The following is a 20,340-nucleotide window of genomic DNA, read 5'->3' on the forward strand; positions in this document are numbered from 1 at the left end:
GAGCTGGACCAGGCTCCTGATGAGATGAAGTTGTGTGTGCACTCACAGAGTGTGGAGCACAGTGCCCAGTAAGTATGGCTGCTCCAAGACAGCAGGGACCTTGTTCCCTCACTATTGTTATTCAATAAATACTGGAAACAGGAATACACAGTAAAATCAATCAAGTGGACTTCCCCCCATCATGTTGGAGAATAAACTCCTTTTCCTTTATTCGACACTATATTTTCAAAATATTTCTTTTACTGGCCAAATTGGGGAATCAATGGGGACGAAGTATGCTTGCGTCCCAGGGTTCCTCTGCGTAATAGACCCGGCTGCCTTGGAACTCGCTCTACAGGACCAAAATGGTCCTCAAGTCACTGCCCGCCTCTCCCTCTACCTCCTGCCTGCAGGGATTAAAAGAGTGGACCACCACGCCTGGCAGTATGTTTGTAATTTTAGATAAGATTTATATGTTTTCTTATTTTTTTTATTTATCTTTATTTTATGTGCACTGGTGTTTTGTCTGTATGTATGCCTGTGTGAGGGTGTCAGACCCTCTGGAACTGTTACAGACAGTTGTGAGCCGCCACGTGGATGCTGGGAACCAAACCTGGGGACCTCTGGAAGAACACTCAGTGCTCCTAACTGTTGAGCCATCTTTCCTGCCTTACTTAAAAAAAAAACAATTATTACTTAATTCTTATAAGGTTAAAACAATGCTATCTAGAATGGAAACACTGGCAGGCTTGGTGGCTCCCAGCACATGGGAGGTAGAGGCAGGCAGATCTCTGTAACCTGGAGGCCAGGGTGGTATTAAGTTTCAGGCCAAGTAAGAAAGAACAATAAACAAAACCAAGAATGAAAATGCTCTACTTGGTTTTGGCAATCTTGACTGAAAAACTTTCTCTCTATTTGAATGTACATGTTCAGTCATTTAAGTTCTGGCTATTCTGGAACCAACTCTCTAGACCAGGTTGGCCTCGAACTCACAGAGACCTACCTGCTTCTTCTTCCATAGTGCTGGGATTAAAGGCGTGCACCACCACCGCCTGGATGAGTCACCAATCTTAATACCTCACAGACAGCCATTTTACCATTTCCCAAGCATCTAATGTGCTATGGAATGTCAGCCTAGAGTTTCCCTAGACAGCTCAGTACTTAGTTTGACTAGGAGGCACACAAGCGTGGAGGGCTTCAAACTCACCATACGAATACTTCATTCCGCAGAATGCCTTGGGGTTTCCTAACACTTGTTCCTTACATTCACATTTACCTACATAAAGTAAATGGAAAATTGTGTTAGCGGGATTGGCGGGGGGTGGGTGGGTGAGTGGGGTGGTGAGGGAGGGGTGGTGGTTCTGTAGGCAAATTCAGGTCTCACAGCTTGCTTCTCTGTTGATTCATATATAACACCTGTAAGTATGAAGCAATCATGGGAATAGTTTAAAAGAAGTAAATTCTTTTTCCAAATAGAATTGACTATCATCTAATAAAATATCAACCTAGGTAAAATATGGAAGATGAAGTCACCATCAAATTCCAATGCACAAAATGATGTTGTCATAAATACAGTCCAGCGTCGATAAAAAGAAACAGTCAGCAGCGTGCACTTACAGGAGAGTAACTAAGCATATTAAATAGCCCATTAACAGTTATGTCAACTAAAATCCAATAAAATACTTGGTAGCCCATTGAAGGTAATTGGATGCCTTACCACCTGCTGGGCATGGTGATGACGTCATTCAGAGCACATAAAGTATGAGCAAGATACAGTTCTTGCCTAAGGCTTGCAATTTGGCAAGTAAAAAAAGGGAGTGTATAAAAAAAAAGGTGATTAAGTGGTCTAAGAAAGACATACAACATGTGCTGGGTGGTGGTGGCATATGCCTTTAATCCCAGTACTCGGGAGGCAGAGACAGACAGATCTCTGTGAGTTCAAGGCCAGCCTGGTCTACAAGAGCTAGTTCTAGGACAGGCTCCAAAGCTACAGAGAAACCCTGTCTAGAAAAACAAGCAAACAAAAAAGAAAGAAGTACAACACGCTTAGGTGGGAGGAGGGTCTTAGGGAAGAAGAGAAAAGCCTTCTTGACTGAAGAAGGATCTAGAATGGTCGTTTACAAAAAGATAGGGTGGTTTCTTCCAACCATTGAAGTAGTCCGTTAGAACTGCTGCAAATGAGAACTGCCAGGCCCTATAGGAGACTTTCATAAACATCTTAGTACAAAAACGAACGCCATGAAAGTGAAGTTTTCAGTTAATGAGAGAATTGTTGAATTGCTAACAGACATAGAGACATTGGGGGGGGGGCATTTCAGGGCTTTATAGTTTTAAGGGCTTTGGCAGCAACCACCTATCTAGTTTGTTGCTTTAAAGGACGTAGCATAGTAGTAGCTCTCTGAAGGGAGAAGCAGCTGAAATCAGAACTCAATAAAGGCAGGAGTTGGTGTGGCACCGGGGACACCAGCAGTGGAGTAGCTGGCGGCAGCGGAGTAGCTGGCAGCAGCAGAGTAGCTAGCTAGTGTTTCTTATAGCTGTGCCCCTGGAGCCACACGCTCTGTCCTGTGCAGATGTAGTCACTGCTTCGGTTCCAGAGACAGAGAGGACACTTCACTACGGTGAGACAGGAAGGGGGGCTTCTCATAGAGAGGCCGAGAGACACTAACCCAGACATAACAGGAAAGAGGGAAAATTGGATCTGGCCCAGACCGAGATGACAGTAGCCTAGGACAAGGAGGAGACATTGATCCAGAGCATGCTGGCAGGACATCCGGGCAGAAATGCCAACCCAGTGAGGGTGGTACGAGCACCTCTGGCATCTCAGCTACAGCGATGCAGGCTTCAGAAAGGAGAACCAGAGTTCCGCGTGGAAAAGCCCAAGCAGAATGAAAAAGTGGGAAAGGAGTGGAAGGCGCTTAAAACCGGCGGTTGTGATTCGCTTATAATCTAAACCCAGCAGAGGAGCGCGTTCAGAAGCTGCTCTAAGTGACTGGCCCGTGGCCTTTGAGAGTGGCAGTGAAGCCGGGAGCGTGCCAGCTAGCATGCTGCCATAGAACTAAGGGGACCACGAGAGAATGCTGTACACCATCCCTCCCCACAAAGCTGTCCGCCAGTCCTCTGGGCAGCACACAGGTCTGTCACTTGAAGGTCTGTCTTTGACTTCCTGACAATACCCCTTTTTTTCTCACACACTCAGAGTTCAAGCATTCACATGGGCAGGTCAAGCTGGGTTCCGTGAGGGAGCTTATATTGGCTCAGCTATTCAGAAAGCCAAGCCCAAGGGACTGGTTGAGCCCAGGAGTTCACGCCCAGCCAAGGCCTGTCACGAGAGCCAATTTCAGAGACTAATATTTTTCATTCGTCAGGGTTTAAGCAATCTGGAAATGGACCTGTTTGGTTACAGTAGGATCGCTAGGACATTTTGAGAAATGAACATGGCCCACAGTTTTCTGGTACTATTGAAAGCCAGATTTGTCATTCGGGAAGCCAGAACTCACATCTGGTGTTTTCTACCTCACCAGTGGGAGAAACGACAGATTAGAGGGCTGAGCGTGCGCTTAATCGTCACACACTTTGCCTACCAAGGACAGGGCTCAGGGCTTCATCTCTGGCACTGAGAAAGAAGGGAGTAAGAGGAATGGAGGGAGGAAAGAAAAGAAAGGAAGGAAAAAAGAAAGAAGGAAGAAGGAAGAAAAAGAAAAAAGAGAAAGGAATTTTTTGTGACACATAGCAGTATTAGTAGCAGGCAGATTGCATCATAATTGTACTTAAAAGTACAATTTTTATTTTACTTAAAATAAAAATTAAATTACACCAAATTTTAATGGTGTTTACCGTAGATCGGTAGACAGGTAGACAACTAGATTCAAGGGTGAAAGGGCTTTTTTAAGTGCTTAAGAAACTAGCTGCCACTTCTTGCTGAAGAAAGGTACCCGGGAGCACTGAGCTACACCCGAAGGGAATGTTGAAGCTGAGCTGTCTTCTTCCCTTGGGAAAGCATCCAGATGGATCCCAGAGCCTCCCTGGGGACATCCTAAGCCTAACAGCTGTGGGGACACTTTGTGTGCTCACTGGGCATGCTGCCAGCTCCCTAATAATGTGCACAATGGACTCAGTGGATGTCCTGGAATCCAAATGACCTGGTTACTACAGATTTGGTCCAGCGGGGTGGTTACAGATTAGAAGTCATTGCCAAAGCAAAGTAGAAGAGAGCTCGGAGTGGCTATATACCATGTGGACTATATAGCATGGATATCCGTCTTCTTTCCCAAATGCTCTGAAAAAAGACAAATACGAGGGCCAAGCGTGGTGCACATCTTTAATTCCAGAACTTGGGAGGCAGAGACAGGGGTTAGAAGCCAGCTTCAGGCCAACCTGGCCTATACAACTAGTCCAAACACAAACAGATAAGACAAGCTCATATTACTTTATAGTTCCTAGCTTTTTCCTATGGTAAGTTATAAGGAGACCCTTAGGAAAATTATTACGACATATTTAGTGAGAAAAACTGAGTCGTAAACACCAGTGCTTCTCAAATTTGGGTTCATGGATCGTTTTGCTGTTGTATTGCTGAGACAATGTTGCTCTATGTAATCCTGACTGTCCTGGAGCCAGCTATGAGGGCCAGGCTGGCCTTGAACTCACAGAGACCCTCCTGCCTTTGTCTCCTGCCTGCTGGGGTTAAAGTGTTGTGCCACCATGTCTGGCTCGAATCTTTAAATTTTTTTCAAATAAACTGTATTATAGAAAAAGATCTCTTGCAAATAAAAAGATCACACATCAACATCCTTGGCTCTTGGGCTCTAGGTTCCCTATGAAAAGGTGTTAAAACAGTGGTCTCTTCATTATCTAAAATGTAGATTGAATTAAATGACAGCTCTAAATTTCTTTGAAAATAATAAAATCTTGGGAAAACAGCATAACTGAGCAATACAGCTTTGTAAATTCACCCTTGTCTAAGTTAGGGTTGCTGTTGCCGTGAAGAGACACCATGACCACAGCAACTTTTACAAAGGAAAACATTTAATTGAGGCTGGCTTACAGGTTCAGAGGTTTAGTCCGTTATCATCATGGTGGGGAAGCATGGCAGCGTACAGGCAGACCAGGTGCTGGAGATGGAGTTGAGAGTTCTACATCTGGATCCCCAGGCAGCAGCCTACCACACTGAGTATAGCATAAGCAAAGGAGACCTCAAGACCCACCCTGACAGTGACACACTTCCTCCTACAAGACCACACCCACTCCAACAAAGCCACACCTCCTAATAGTGCCACTCCCTTTGTGGCCATTTCCTTTCAAACCACCGTAATACTGGAATGCATTTTCATCTTACGCATATGTATGCGTGTATGTTAAGGGGTATTTGTGTGGATGCGTGTGGTATGCATGTGTGTGGTAGACGCCAGAGTCAATGTCAAGTGTCTTCTTTGGTTGTACTTTTATTTTGTGGGACAGGTTTCCCTTAACTAAACTTGGAGCTTGGTGATTACAGCTAGATTTCCTTGCCAGCAAGTTCCAGGTATCCGTCTGCTCTGACCTTTCCCTTCCGCCAAGTGCTGAGATTGCAGGTGCGTGCTGTGCTTGCTTTGGGTTTGTTTGCTTGCTCGTTTGTTTTGTTTTGTTTTGTTTTTTAAATGTTTGTTCTGGGAGATTGTTGGGTCAGTTTCCTCTGAGTTTGATACATCCCATCCTACAGGGAAGCTCCCTCAGCCGGAAGGTAAACAACTCAAAACAGCGTCAGAAAGTCCCTGAAACTGACCAAATTCTCTAGGCGGCTCCCTGCCAGGGTAAGCAGAAAACCCCTCAGATGAGGGAGCCGATGCAAAGAGGACTCTTAGATGCATAGAGCTGCCGACAAGACTCAGATGAGAGGAGCTGGCATGAGATCAGACCAGCTGTCTGGAAGAAGCAGAAGCCAGCGGAATGGTCTGGAAGGGGGAATGAACCTGGATGAACACTCTCCAGCCTGTTAAGCTGCCTGCAGGTTGTGCTGTGTGCTCCAGGTTCCCAGGTTGTGAACTGTCGCCCCTACTGAGGTAGGCCTTGGTGGCACAGCTGTCTGAGAGCCATTTATGCTCCCATAACCCATCACCCATATTCCTGCAAGTAACCCCAGTGATGCTTATGGGTTCACCAAGTTGAACTTTGGCGGTCATGGTTGGCACTTTGATCTGTTGTGGGCTTCCTATTGGTAGTGGATAGATATGTGTTGTGTCTCCCTTAGAAAAGTTCTATCACACAACAGAGATCAAATCCAGAGTCTTCATACTTGCTGTACCAGCGTTTTACTGACTGAGACCATTGCCTCAGCCTCAAACACACAGCCATGTTAGGGAAAGGAGAAAAGAAAACAGATATAGGACGCATCCGAGCCAGAGAACAACCTCTGCGGGTTAGAAACAGAGTGTGCTCATGGGTGGGGTGGGTGGGCGACTTAAGAGTCTGGGGCCAGCAATCACAGGTCTTTTGGTTCTGCTTTCAGAATCAGGCAGTGGTGGTCAATGCAGACCTAGGGGGTGATGGGCACTAAGGAGGGGCCACCATGAGGCACTTCTTAAAGGTACAGAGCTGGCTAGGTTCTCCTCAATAATGATAATGAAAGGAGGTTGGAAACAAACTGTGGCCTGGGTTTCAGTCTGCAATTACAGAACTAGCGTTGGGGAGATTTACTTTTTTTTTTTTTTTTTTAACTGTGATGTTCTATATTTTTCATGATATTTGTACAAAACCAGAAGAAAAAAAACCCCAAAAGTCTATTAAAAAACACCTTATCTGTACTTCACATTCACATTTGTGGGGACAGGCCATGGCTTTATTGAACCTCAGAACTAAAGAATGCCCCTCAAAAGACTCCCCAACTGTTCCCCGGTTGGACACCATCTGGCTCCAGACCAGACTTGGAAGAATGATGGAAGATGACTCGGTCTCACCTGAGTGTCGGAGTGCAGAGAATCCTTGTTCGTCCCCCCACTCCCAGGTCGGCTCGCTCTTATTGTACGGAGAAGGAAAGGCGGGGACTTCGTGGTACCAATCGACGTCAGCGCTACTAACAAAACAGAAGACAGGCAGATTTAATAAGATGTTTTAGAACCCGAGTAAAAATGAATCTCGTTATAGAGATCCAAACTTTTCTATTTAGCTTTCCAGACACCAGTGCTGTTATAGGAAATTACTGTGCAAAATAGCTTAGTTTGCAAAACGAGCTAGACAATTTTCTGGAAAAGAAAATCACAAGAGCAAATTATTTGATTCTGCAGTCTGGAAATTTTTTTTTTTTTAAGAGATGTGAGCAATGTGTGCTCTTCTTAATGGCTTTCAGTCACTGCCCAATCTCCGAACGCTTGAGCGACTCACAGAGAAGAAGAGGCACACACTCACCTGCTGATGCAGTCTCCTGTGAGTGGGTCACAGCTTCCGGCACAGTCACAAGGTCTGCAGCCATAGTGTCCAAAGCCCCAGTATCCCATCATGCACCTGTCACAGTGTGGCCCCGCCACCCCAGGCTTGCAAGGGCAGTCACCATTGCTAGGGTCACAGAAGGTCACTGAGCTGAATGGAAGGATAGCCGACCCGACTGGATGGCAGGAACATGCTGCAAAAGAAGAGAGAAGGGACTGGTGAGTGCCCGTGGATCAACCTTGTAGGGCTTATCCCTGGCGAGTGCCTTCATCTCATCAAACAGTGTGTTTCTGAGACGTCTCTGTAAACAGAGACTGTTCTTTTATTCCCAGATGCCCAGACCTAAATAATCACACAGAAACTATATTAATTATAATACTGCTTGACCTATTAGCTCAGGCTTCTCATTAGCTAACTCTTACATCTTACATTAACCCATTTCTGTTAATCAATGTATCACCATGAGGCTGTGGCCTACTGATAAGGTTCTTGCATCCTTCTCCTTCAGATGTCTTTTGACTTCTCTATCTCTATCTATCTATCTATCTATCTATCTATCTATCTATCTATCTATCTATCTATCTGTCATATCTATCTATCTATCTATCTATCTATCTATCTATCTATCTATCTATCTATCTATCTATCTCTGTCTTGGTTTCCTGCCTGACTTTACTCTGCTAAGTCATTGGCTGAAACAGCTTTATTCACTAACCAATAAAAGCGTCACATATACAGAAGGACCTCCCACATCACTCCTCCTTTGTCCAGCCGGTGTGTGCTTGGAGAATGAAAGTTAAACTACAGATAAGCAGGATATAATTAGCATGTCTGCTGCAAAAAGAGCCATGTCATTTATTCCTAAGTTGAGAGCATTGTATATGTACACCTTTTGGTTGCGGTGACATGGATAAGCCAGTGAGGGAGGTAGAAAAGGAACATTTAATGAGAAACAAATCACAGTGCTTCCCAACCTTCCTAATGCTGCGACCCTTTAATAACGTTCCTCATGATTCCCAACGACCCCAATCATGACATATTTCATTGCTACTGCATAACTGGAATTTTGCTACTGTTATGAATTGTGATGTAAATATGGGAGATACACCATGCAGCCACCAATACGGGTAAGAGGAGTTTGCTGGTGGCATTCTTCTCCTGATTGGATGTAGTCTGTGAGTGACACAGGAAGCAAGGCCATTAGATGAGAAAGGCAGTGGAAGTCTGAGACATAGGAGAAAGATTCAGGAGGTCAAGCACTGTCATTGGCTAGGCAGCCTTAAGGCCGCACCTGAGGTTAGGGATTGTGACTGTGTAATGTCATCATATACATTAGTTCATTTCCTCCAGTTTCATACAGCAGAGCAGGTTCAGGTTCGGTGTAGGAAGAGATGGATTGACTCTGGCTGGGGTCAGCCTGGCTCCTCAGACTGAAATCTATGACAGGACAATTTTGCAAGGCTGTCTTCTCGGCCCTGCCTACAGTATCTATCACTCACAGTATTACAATGTTAGGGTTTGCCTTGCCTCTAGGATAGAAGATGTGAACAATGTGAGTGTGTGTGTGTGCACGCATGTATGCTCACACTCCTGCACACACTTATGCTTGTGAGCAAAGTGTGTGTGTGCATGCCATTTGTGCTTTCATTCCTGCACATACTCATGCATGTGAACAAAGTGTGTGTGTGTGTGTGAATCTATATAAAATTCTCTTACTTGGTTCATTATATATGATCAACAGAATCAGGGCATGGGTGTAGTTCAGCATTGTCAGACACACAGAACGTTAGGGAAACAAAAGAAACAAGAGTTGACAAGGACACATAAGGTAGATGGTGTAGGAGTGGGAGAAAAGTTTGCCCAGAAAAGTTTTGTTTGTGTGTTTGTTTTGAAAGACGGAGAGTATCTGAGGCTAAATTCCTGTGTAAGAAAAAGAACCACAAGCAGTAACAAAAAGATTTATAAAGATTCTCCAAGTGAGAAAGAACTTGTTAAGGGGAAGCAGATGGTGAGGAACGTTTAAGCTTTCTAGTTTGTGAAAAGGAATGACATTGCTTATGAAGAGAAGCAAGAGAATGCTGGACTAGATAAGTCGATCTGTGCTGGGGATGGAGGTTGCAGAAGACAGAGGAAAACATGAACTCAGTCAGCTATTGTGCTTGTGGGCTATGCTAATGAGCTATAATGGACACCTGGAAGCAATCTGAGGCATGGGAGAAAAGTTGGAGGCTTCACAAAAACAGTTTAAAGAGTTTCCAGGTAGTTGAAACCAAGAGAACATGGTGAACCCCCGAAAGTGTGTGGAGTGGACAGACAGCCACAGCACAGCATGGAGGCCATCCTCACAGTACAGACAGATGGAAGAGCAATAGCTCACAGGTTATATTGTTAAGAGCCAGACAGGGAGGGGAAAGAAAAAGAGCCATGGAAGACAGAGGTTGAGAAAGTTTTGCGTGGTTAACAATGTCAACTATCACAGAACACACGGGTCCCATAAGATTGACCGCAGGTCAGTAATGCTCTTAGGAGGTCGCTGATGACTTTCCTGAGAATGGGAGCTGAGGAAGTGACGGCTGACACAGTGCTCTTATGTCTTCACTAGTAAGTGTTGGAGCAGCGTTCTCAAATAGGCATCATTGGGTAAAAGCATTTGGGAGACTTTAGCGTGTATAACCCTCTCTCCCAACCCTTCTGTCTGCTTTCTTGGGTTGAGAACCAGCACAATGGCATAGGACGCCGCTTTCTTCCTGCCAAAGGTGTGAATTACCTCTTAGAAGGAATCTTTAACTCGCTCCATTATTCACTGACTCAAGCAGAAATGAGAACTGATAATCATTCTAATGTTTGTGAAACATTTGCAGTTTAGAAGACGTCAAACATTGCATGCTATAGCCCTCGCCTACTTCTCCAATCTCATCTTTTAGTATTCTCTCGTACATATCCTTCATCCTAATTAAATGCTACCTTCCGTCTCTAGACACGCGTCACTGTTTCCTGTGGAGGAAGAATAGCCATCCTGCATACATAGTTTTCAAAGCTCCATACATCATTCACATCCACCTTAGACGGCATCCCCGATTCATCCATTTGAGGTGGCGAGTGTTCAAGGCAAGTGTGCAAAGATAGAGGACAGCTTGCCGAAGGCGGTTATCTTGTTCTACCATGTAGACTCCCAAGTATTGAACGCAATTATCAGGCTTGGTAACAAGTACTTCAAGTACTTTCACCAGCTGAGCCATCTCAGCAGTCCAAAGACAGGCTCTTTGAAACGGAAACTGATGACGCTTAGAAGAGAAGAAGAGGAATAGGCGTCACCCCACACTCTGCACCTGTCTCCACTTCCCCAGGCTTGGCGCCCAAGGCAGCCATTCTTGGTGCCTATCTAGGGGATGAGTTTGTGGTCTTTAAGGACTCAGTCTTAATCCCCACCATGGATGCAACTGACCCTTTCTTTGAAAGCTTTGGTTGCTTTAAGGATAACATTTCTTCTTAGAGCTTCATTAGCGTCTGACTTTAAATCATCAACAGTGGTGTTTTTTTTTTTTTCTTTGTCAGACTAGACTGGGAGGTCTGAGGATCATATCTGCCCTCCACATTGTTTGGTTATTGTTGCTGTTTTGTTTGTTTTTGAGACAGGGTTTCTCCGTGCAACAGTCCTGGCTGTCCTGGAACTCACTCTGTAGACCAGGCTGGCCTCACTGAGATCCACCTGCTTCTGCCTCGTGAGTGCTGGGATTAAAGTTGTGCACCATCACCACCCCTTAGTTCTTTTCTTTTTGAAGCCTTTCTGGGTCTCATGTTTCTCTTTAGTCAAGAAAGCGTTGAATGAGAGATAATGCATGTATCCATACATAACAAATAATTATAAATTCTGTAATCCCAAAGACCCCACATTGAATCTAAAATGCAATGATTAAAAACTCTTACCGAGTGGCGGAAAGGGCAGTGGTGTCTTTGCATAAGGATAAGGCAGCCGTCGTCTATCCGTTTGTTTAGTCGGCGAACATTTAATGAACACAGCTACGATGTGTTAGGTAAGTACTGAGCGGACTGCGAGGGATCGAAGGTGAACTAGATAACCTTTGCCCTTTGAAGAGACTCACAGTTTCTAAGAATAATTATTCCAGAGCTGATGAGATGGCCAGAGGGTAAATGTCACGTGCAAACCTTTGACCTGAGTTTGATTTCTAGAACCCTGGTGGAAGGAAAGATTGACTCTTTCCTTGAAAGTTGCTCTTTGGCTTGTCTCATGTGCATCATGACACTCATGTACACACACCCATACATACATACACCACACACACACACACACACACACACACACACCCCATACATACATACACCACACACACACACCCCATATATACCTACACCACACACCGTATATACCATACACACATATACCATAAACATACATAGACACCATACATATACACACACCATACACACATACACCCAGACAGCAATAAAAATTAAAAATTGAAAATAATAATGACTAGTCCAATATAAAGGGGCTTATCCTGGCTCATGCCTTTAATCCCAGCACTCGGGAAGCAGACGCAGGCAGATCTCTGTGAGTTCGAGGCCAGCCTGGTTTATAAGAGCTTGTTCCAGGAGAGACACCAAAAACTAGAGAGAAACCCTGTCTCAAAAAATCCCCCCAAAATGGGGGAGGGCTTATCCAATACAAAAAGAAAAGAAGAGATTTTATCTTTAAAATACTGAGTTTCTCGTGATAATGATGTCATTTATGTTAATACAGTTATGTATTGTTGCATCTTCATTAAGCTTTAAGTTTTTCAACTGCTTGATTATGAGGCTCTTCCAGAATTCTCTCTTAAGATATCAAATCACCATTGATTTATCACTTGTTCTTAAAAATAACTTATCTTTATTGGCAGGTGTACCTATGATATGTGTGTTATGTATGTATGCATGCATATGATGTGTGTGTTTGTATGATGTATGTATTGTTTTGATGTGTGGGTGTGTGCCTGACACAGCACATGGGTAGAGGTCAGAGGACAACTATGTATAGCCAGCCTTTTTCCCCCGCCCATATGTGGGCTCCAGGAATCGAATGGAGGTCACAGGTCAAGTGCCTTTTCCTGGAGCGCTCTCTTGCTGGCCTTGTCACCTGGTTTTATTACTTGTTTTTAATTAGCCAATGTGGGAAGTTTATGTGATATGAAATATGAATATACCAAGATAGCATGCACAGAAAACACAGCGATGACACTCAGTAAAACCGTACAAGGAAGCATCCACCTTTCATAACTTTTAGATGATTAAACCAACAGTTTCTATGTCACTCAGCTAAATCATTTTGGTCCCTGACAGCAACCACGGGAGGCTGACACTGAAGGCAGATGTCACAGGACCCCTGCCCATGGGACCCCACTCGCAGGTTTGCAGCCTGTCTAGGAGTTGACCTGTCAGTAGGACCTTATGTTTTCAAACCGACACACATGGCAGGCATGGCCAGAGAAGAATGCGGTCCTATCACGTGTGCTAATGGATCTCTGTCAATGTGACTTTTTGCATAATAACAAGACAAAAATACCAGTGGGAAACTATGCAGAACTAGCTGCAGGCAGAAGGCCCCCAGCATCCTCCACAGCCGCCTTCTCAGGCTGCACGGAGAGGCTTGCCTTACACACTGGCCTCCTGAAGTTTGGTGGCTGTTGGCATCAGACGCACAAAAGAGGCATTTCTTTTTCTCTTCCAGAGTGCATATGTTTGTTATCGTGGTTTAGGAAGATCGGTGGGCTGGGGAGAGGATGTCTGCAGGTTATGGTTCGGGTCTGAGTCCCCAACACTCTGTAGACCAGGCTGACCTTGAACTCACAGGGATCCTCCTGCCTCTGAGGATTAAAGGTGTGCACTACCACTGCCCAGGTGATGATTTTTTTTTTAAAAATTCAACTCAAGCATTTTTTTAAAAAATATTTTTTGTTTTCATTACTATACACTTTTTTGTTTATGCAACTGGCCCCATAAGGACATTATCACACAACTATATAATGTACGTTGAGCATATTGTCTCTCCAAACGCTTCTACCTTCCCTTCCTCTTATTCCTCCTGATTAATTCTTTGTTTCTTCCAGAAAGTTTCACTTCTCCTTTCAGGGCACATGTACATGTATGATTTCATGTGTCTAAAGAAAATCTAAAATAAAAACCACAAAGGAGAGAAAACAAGTGCTCTATTTATCTTTCTGAGGCTGTCAAAGTTTTGACGTAAAGGGTGTAAGCCCTTGACTTTTGCTTGTCATTAGCCATGAACTTAGATAGTGAAAGTTATATATTTTTTAATTATTATTATCACTGTGTGTGGTTGTGTGTGTACAACTTTGTGGAGTTGGTTCTCTTCGTCTACCTTTAGACATGGGTTCCAGGGGTTGAATTTAGGTCATCGGGCTTGGCAACCAGGGCCTTTACCAGTTGAACCATCTCATAAGTATTCTCTCGTGATGCGAATGACTTATTTTCAGTATTCACTGGCTGGGAGGGGGGGTCCTGCTGGAAGAAAATCTAAAGGAATAGTACAAAATGTCTAAGCAGATGCAGGAGAGGAAAATTGCCTTACAAATGGTCCTATAGCTGGTTGAATGATGAGTTTTGATCATTGCTAAGTGAGATAGAAATTTCATCTACGGAGTTCCGGAGGAGTGCATCTGCGATGGGCATCGCCTCTTTAGAACGTTTCCAGGGAGACGGTAGGATGCACAGCCGCTCTGGAGGGTTCTCTAACAGCACGTACAACGGTTAATGGAATAATGGGTTGACACGTTTTCAAAGAGCTTTGTGTATTTATTCCGACTACAGGAGCTGACAGTAAACCCAGCTGCTTGGAAGTCTGCCTGCAAGAGCTCTTAGGAAAGGAGAAAACAAGACAGAGACATTGGATAAATAAAGAGGATAAGGGGCAAGCCAGAAGTCAGATGGGATGAGTTCAGATCCTGGTTATAACGCTTATTCTTTTTTCTTTCCTTTTTTTTTTTTTTGTTGTTTTTCAAGACAGGGTTTCTCTGTATCATAACTCTGGCTGTCCTGGAACTTGCTCTGTAGACCAGGCTGGCCTCAAACTCACAGAAATCCACCTGCCTCTGCCTCCCAGGTGCTGGAGCTAAAGGTGTGCTCTACCACATCCTGCCTGAGGCTTATTCCTTATAAGGCTTTATAAAATTAATTTCCTTAAGTCTCAGTAGTCTCATTAATCAAGTGAGAATAACAATACCTATAGCACAGGGGAGCTTATAGATGAGTAGGTAGTGTGTGCATTTGCAATGTGTTAGAAATTTGTGGCGCCACAGGATCAATAACTGATATTATTTTCTGGCTAATATATATTTTAAGATGTTCACCATCCTCCACCCCTCCACCTACCTGCTTGCTCACCATCTACTTCTCATCCATCTGTCTGTCCATCCATAACCCATCCACCTACCTGCTTGCTCACCATCTATTCCTCATCGATCTGTCTGTCCATCCATAACCCATCCACCTACCTGCTTGCTCACCATCCACTCTCCACCCATCCGTCTGTCCATCCACCCGTGCCTCCACTCACCCACCTATCTACCCACATTTTCACCCAGGAGGTTCTCGAACTTTCGCATTAACACAAACTGCTGGGAACCAGAGATCGGAGGGAAAATATCAAGAACTGTATCTCTTGAGCGAGGGAAAGAAAGGACAAAAGGCACTGGTTGTTAGGGCTGAGTCTGTCCACAGTGGATGAGAACACAGAACACAGTAAACCAGAGGTGGCCTCATGGCTTGATTTTCAAGAGACTTAACAGTCCAACTGGCTTTCCAGCTTCTCTCTCTCTCTCTCTCTCTCTCTCTCTCTCCCTCTCCCTTGCCCTTGGGAGGAATGTAGCAGCAAATAGCAGCATACCTTTCTTGATTGCCCTGTGCTTTAGCGTTAAGTTCCTCTTTGGTTCCGCAGTCCTTTTCTCGGATAAAAACATCAACCTATCACTCCGTAGTAAATTAGGGTGTGATTTATGGTCCCGCTGCTTATGGCCAGGCAGCCTGTAATGTAATGCAGGACAGGAGTCGGAGCCACTCAGATGCATACACGTGGAAGAATTCGAAGGGCAATGACAACGGCCAGCCGCCCCATGGCCCCTTGTATGTGATGGAGAGCTAAGGCTTTGGCAGGGAAGTCCAAGGGAACCGGTGCCCTTTCACCCTCACCCCATCTTCAACAGAACTGAAGCCCAGTTTGTGTGTGTCCCACTCTGAGACTGATCCGTGACTCCAAGGTCCCTAAAAACAGCAGCTCTGGGCTCTCTAGCATTACCTGGTCGCTCCCTAACTTTGGCTGTTCTGCTGGCAAAAGACATACCGAGAGCAAAATACCCTGAAAGTATTTGTTCCTGATTTAGCGTTTCTAAAAACAGCACTCAAAGTTCAAGGCCCTCGGCTGGGAAAGAAGTGGCTGCTTGGGACCTTTCACCACTGCCCTGTTGGCCACTCCCTTGGCAGTGCCTCCCAGGCTCCCAGCATTGTTCTCCCCTGGAAAGGCCAAGGCCCGACCCAGCGTCTGATGGGGAATTTCAGAAGCAGGCAACAGCAGCTGCCCGCCAGAGTTCACGGGAACTCAAGGGGCATGGTCTGAGATGCAGTTTCAAGCAGAAAGGAGATAGTCTAAGCTGTTACAGATGTATGAAGTGTGAAGTTAAATAGTAGATAAAAGGAGCCCTTCTATCTTCTGAGGGTCCCTGTTTACTCCTTCCATTCTGCCATCATCTTGGATGGTAGATGAAAAGCTACAAGGACAACCAGTTTTGCTAGTGGATGAGCAGTCATGAAGCTAAAAATAGGGGCAATGAATTTGACCGTGTGAAAGGCAAGATAGCACCTATGGAACATTTCCCTGTTGATCCTTGAAATGATAGATGCATTCTGTCCGCTGATAGCTACACCATAATACTCAATATTCACTTCGGACATACTGTTTTCAAATCGTGCTTGAATGATTTTAATAAGTAATCCAAATTAACATGTGCCTTTAATTTATGCCACAGGGCACAGGAAAACCCATCACACATAGGTTAAATTTCTATTAGATGTCTCAAAGAGTAAGCAGAAGGTAATTTAGTATATTGCCTATCTGCCCTTGGTGAAACTTGAAATGTACAATAAATAAATTGTAAAGAAAGAAAGAAAGAAATAGTAACGTCATGGCCTTTATTTTTAATCCGTGACTGCAGCTGAAGGGCCAGACCTTTGTTTGTTTTTTGGTATCGTTCCTTTCCTGTTTACCAGTTGGAACCATGCCAGTTTCTATTTATTCCTGGACATATCTAAGAGATCTTATGTGGTTTAAAAAAAAAGTTATAATCTTGGTTTGTGACTTTTTTAAACTGAAGACAGCGCCTCTGAGTACACAGATGACTTTAATTACTAGAAAACTTCTAGGCTAGGATTTTATGTGCTTTTCTTGACGTTGAAGAATGTTTTCTGCCACACACCACAATTGTTATTATTGCCCGTGTCCCACTTTTAAGAGAGGTACCACCTGTTCCGCCTCCCGCGCTCCTGTTCTACCCAGGCACCATCTTGCCTGGCGCCTTGCCAGGAATGGGGTCATCTCCTAGGTCCTTTTTCCTTTTGAGAAGAAAGCCCTATTCTCTGCTGGCTGAATATGTCTGGGATCTCTTCTCTGAGCTGGCACGATGAGTCTGGGCTATCACCTGTCATGGCACTTTTTTCTCTTCTGACATTTTTATATTGAGCAAAGGCATAGACTCCACTGGATACAAATATAGAAAGATGCGGTTCTTACATTGTAGCCCTTATACTGTGCTACAGAAATGACACCGAGACAGTGAGAGACTCCTAAAAACCAAACATCATCGGTCACTAAGAAATACTAGATTAACACAATTCATTCATTAAAAAAAAAATCCCAAACAAGGAGCTGGAGAGATGGCTCAGCAGTTAAGAGCTCTGGCTGCTCTTCCAGAGAACCAAAGTTTGGTTCCTAGCACCAACATGGCGGCCCACAACCACCTAGAACTCGAGCTCCTGGGAATCTGGTGCCTTCTTCTGGCCTCTGTGAGCACACACACATGAATGAATGAAGGAAGGAAGGCATGAACTTCTCTGTAAGCCTTGAATAACTGTCTGCTTTGATGAACCCCCAACAGGACCACCCTACTTCTCTTATAGGCTTTACAGTTTCTTAGCACTGCTGCATGTAATACTGAGATACTGCAAACAGAAATACAAAGTGAACAAGACCCCAAGCAAACCTGCAGAAAGCATAAATGGGAAAAGTCCAGTCAGTTATGCCAAGTCACTTGGGCACAGTTATTTCTTACATTTAAGACTTCATCTTGTCCAGTTTTGTTATTTATTGTCTGTAATAAAAATATTATAGCTCCGCAGGAGACATTCTCCATCCAAAATAATGCCTTTCACTGAGAGCAATTCTTCCCACATGAGTCAACCTGAAATTCCTTTTCTTTTCCTGCTTGCAATTATCTCTAATTATACCTCTTTGTTCTAGGGCAATAACTTGTTTTAAGATCACCATTCTGCACCCCCTGTACTTTTTGGGTATCAACAGAAACTTTCGGTTTAGTGCCTACTTAATGTTTGTCATCTTTATCACGTGTAAAATGGTATATCTAATTTATTTATTCAGTGAACTTTCCTTTCTGTTTGAGAGGTACTGTGGAGAATTTATTAATATTTATCGCTTTTCAGGTTGTGTATGTGTGTGTGTGTGTGTGTGTGAGAGAGAGAGAGAAAGAGAGAGAACACGAGTGAGCAAGCGAGTATGTGCTGTGATGCCCTATTATTGAGCTATATTGCCATTTTTTTTTTTGAGACAGGCTTTCCCATGCAACCTAGGCAAGCCTTGAACTTAAGAACCTCCTGCTCCGCCTCCCAGTGCTGGAATTAGGTGTTTGCTACCATGCCCAGCCTTTACTGACTTTTATTTATCAGATTATAATGGTTCTTATAGGGAGAAGGTAAACGTTAATTTATGTTACTTAGTCTATTTAAAGAATTATCCTACCATGGTCATTATGTTATGTTATATTGACTTTTTTCTATTTCTTTCATTTTCTTACCCCTCTGGTTTTTTACTTTTTGGATTAAAACTAAAAAGCTGCCACACTGCTGGTTCTATTTAGAGTTCGCTTCTCAAAAACAGTTACTTCATTTTGATGCTAGTTTGGCATTATCCGCACTTGCTTTCAGAATTAAGCAGAGATGTTGTTCAGTGCCATAAAAATGAGTTTATATGGCTTTGCCAGATTGTACTTGGGAAGGAAGAGTCCCCCAGTGTGGGCTACTGTCCACACTGACTTTAATGGCACCCGAGAGGCAGCGCCCTGGACACAAGAGTAGAGAACTGAAGATGTCTCTGGTCCCTAACTGTGTTTCCTGGTGAGGCAGTCTGGATGTCGTTAGGGTAACATTTTACCTGTAAGATGAATGAGAAGGAGGGACCTCTATGTGCTAGAGGGGAAATGGAATGATGGATAGCTGTAAGTGAAGAGAACGGTGTAGGCTTTACCTTATCAACTGGCTACACAGGTAGACGGCGCAGGACAGAAAACCGCCCCCCCCATCCGGGGCACTTGTATTTCTCCTGCGCATTGGGTTCTTTTCACCTCAGTTAGAAAGAAGAGGGTGGGAAGAAGCAAGGGGGCAAAGCGGTTTGGCTGACGGACTCACTCGTGTGTGTAACCATAACTAAGGAGCCAGAGAGGATCTTAGTAAACACTTGATTTGGGGTTCAGAGCAGGGAGGGCGGGTTTATTTTTATTCTGCTCCTAAAAGGCAAATGGCTGAACTTATTCTGGCTACTCGGGATGAAGGGAGGGGTGCCAACCTCTCGGGAGGTGGCCGCTTTGGTATCTTACTCTGTTTCCAGCTGCTGCTTTTTTCTTTACACATCAAGGAAGACTACGCAGTGGTTAAAAGGGTGCTTCTTGGCACCAAAGAAGGATTCATTACAAAGGAACTGACTGGGTGTGTCCTGAGAAGAGCTAATTCTGTTCTGCAAGGCATGCGTTCAAACATCTGTTTTAAACTTGCTCCGCGAAAGTGAGGAAAATTCGTACAGAGGCGTCATGGGGTGGCTGTCAGTCGTCCATGCCCACTTGGTGTCACACCCACACAACACTTAATAAATCCTTGAGTGCTGAAAAGAAGGGGATGGGAGAGGAGAAAATTGGGGAGGAATTGGATTCAAGGATTCTTTCAAAGCCAAAGCAATACTATACCGACGGTATTTCAATGCTGTAGTGTTCCATCATAGGACAAAGCTAAATGTTGGTGTGGTATAATAAAACCAGTTTTGTTATAAATTCTAGACTCATTACAGCAATCTGCTTTAAAGAATTACACAACACAACACAACACACACACACACACACACACACACGAAATCTATATACTTTGAATAAGAAGCTCTGTGATTGGACTTTCCAGATGAATGTTCTAAAATGGTTCTATAGAAAACAGACATCTTAGAGGTTTTTTTCACAGCTTATCTTGGAAAAGCAGGTTCTATGGGAGAAGACAACTAACAAGGATGTTGCCCGGTGCTGGTGTGTATTGGGGAATCACAAGAAGAGCACACGTAGCCAGAAGTTTAGCATGCTTTTGGACTTTCTGCCCGAGGTATGGCTAACTCCGTGAGAAAACTGCATTGCAGGTGATTGTTAGCTCAGAGTCTTTCATCCCAAAGTGGCAGTGAAGACAGCTCGCCCCAGAAACAGGACTGGCATATCCAGTGGTCCTCAGAGGCCTGCAGGGAGACGGAAAGGCTACATCGGCATCCCCAAGGATGCTTGTAAGGAAGTGTGGGTCTGCGGATCACTTCCTGGTGGGATTGCTGAGTCAGGAGATCTCAGTCTTCATGGTCCGCATGAGCTCCCAGGTGATCTGATCCCCACCCAGTGAGCACAGAGAACAATGCTTACACTT

General features: G+C 44.3%; 1 protein-coding gene across 2 annotated transcripts in view; it reads right to left on the minus strand.

The window, feature by feature from the left end:
• The window catches only part of Ntn4 (netrin 4), a 98,854-nt gene that overhangs the window by 6,368 nt on the left and 72,146 nt on the right, over window positions 1-20,340 (minus strand). The window contains exons 6-8 of one of the 2 annotated variants that reach the window (XM_048418541.3): window positions 7,357-7,570; window positions 6,909-7,021; window positions 1,187-1,255 (exon numbers count right to left, since the gene is read on the minus strand). In XM_048418541.3, the coding sequence (XP_048274498.2) occupies window positions 1,187-1,255; window positions 6,909-7,021; window positions 7,357-7,570 (396 nt within the window). Of the gene's footprint in view, window positions 1-1,186; window positions 1,256-6,908; window positions 7,025-7,356; window positions 7,571-20,340 lie in introns of both variants that reach the window. The other variant, XM_048418540.3, reaches the window with a different exon arrangement.

This window comes from Myodes glareolus, chromosome 26, assembly GCF_982192425.1.
Source record: "Myodes glareolus chromosome 26, mMyoGla1.1, whole genome shotgun sequence".
Classification (NCBI taxonomy): Eukaryota; Metazoa; Chordata; class Mammalia; order Rodentia; family Cricetidae; genus Myodes; species Myodes glareolus.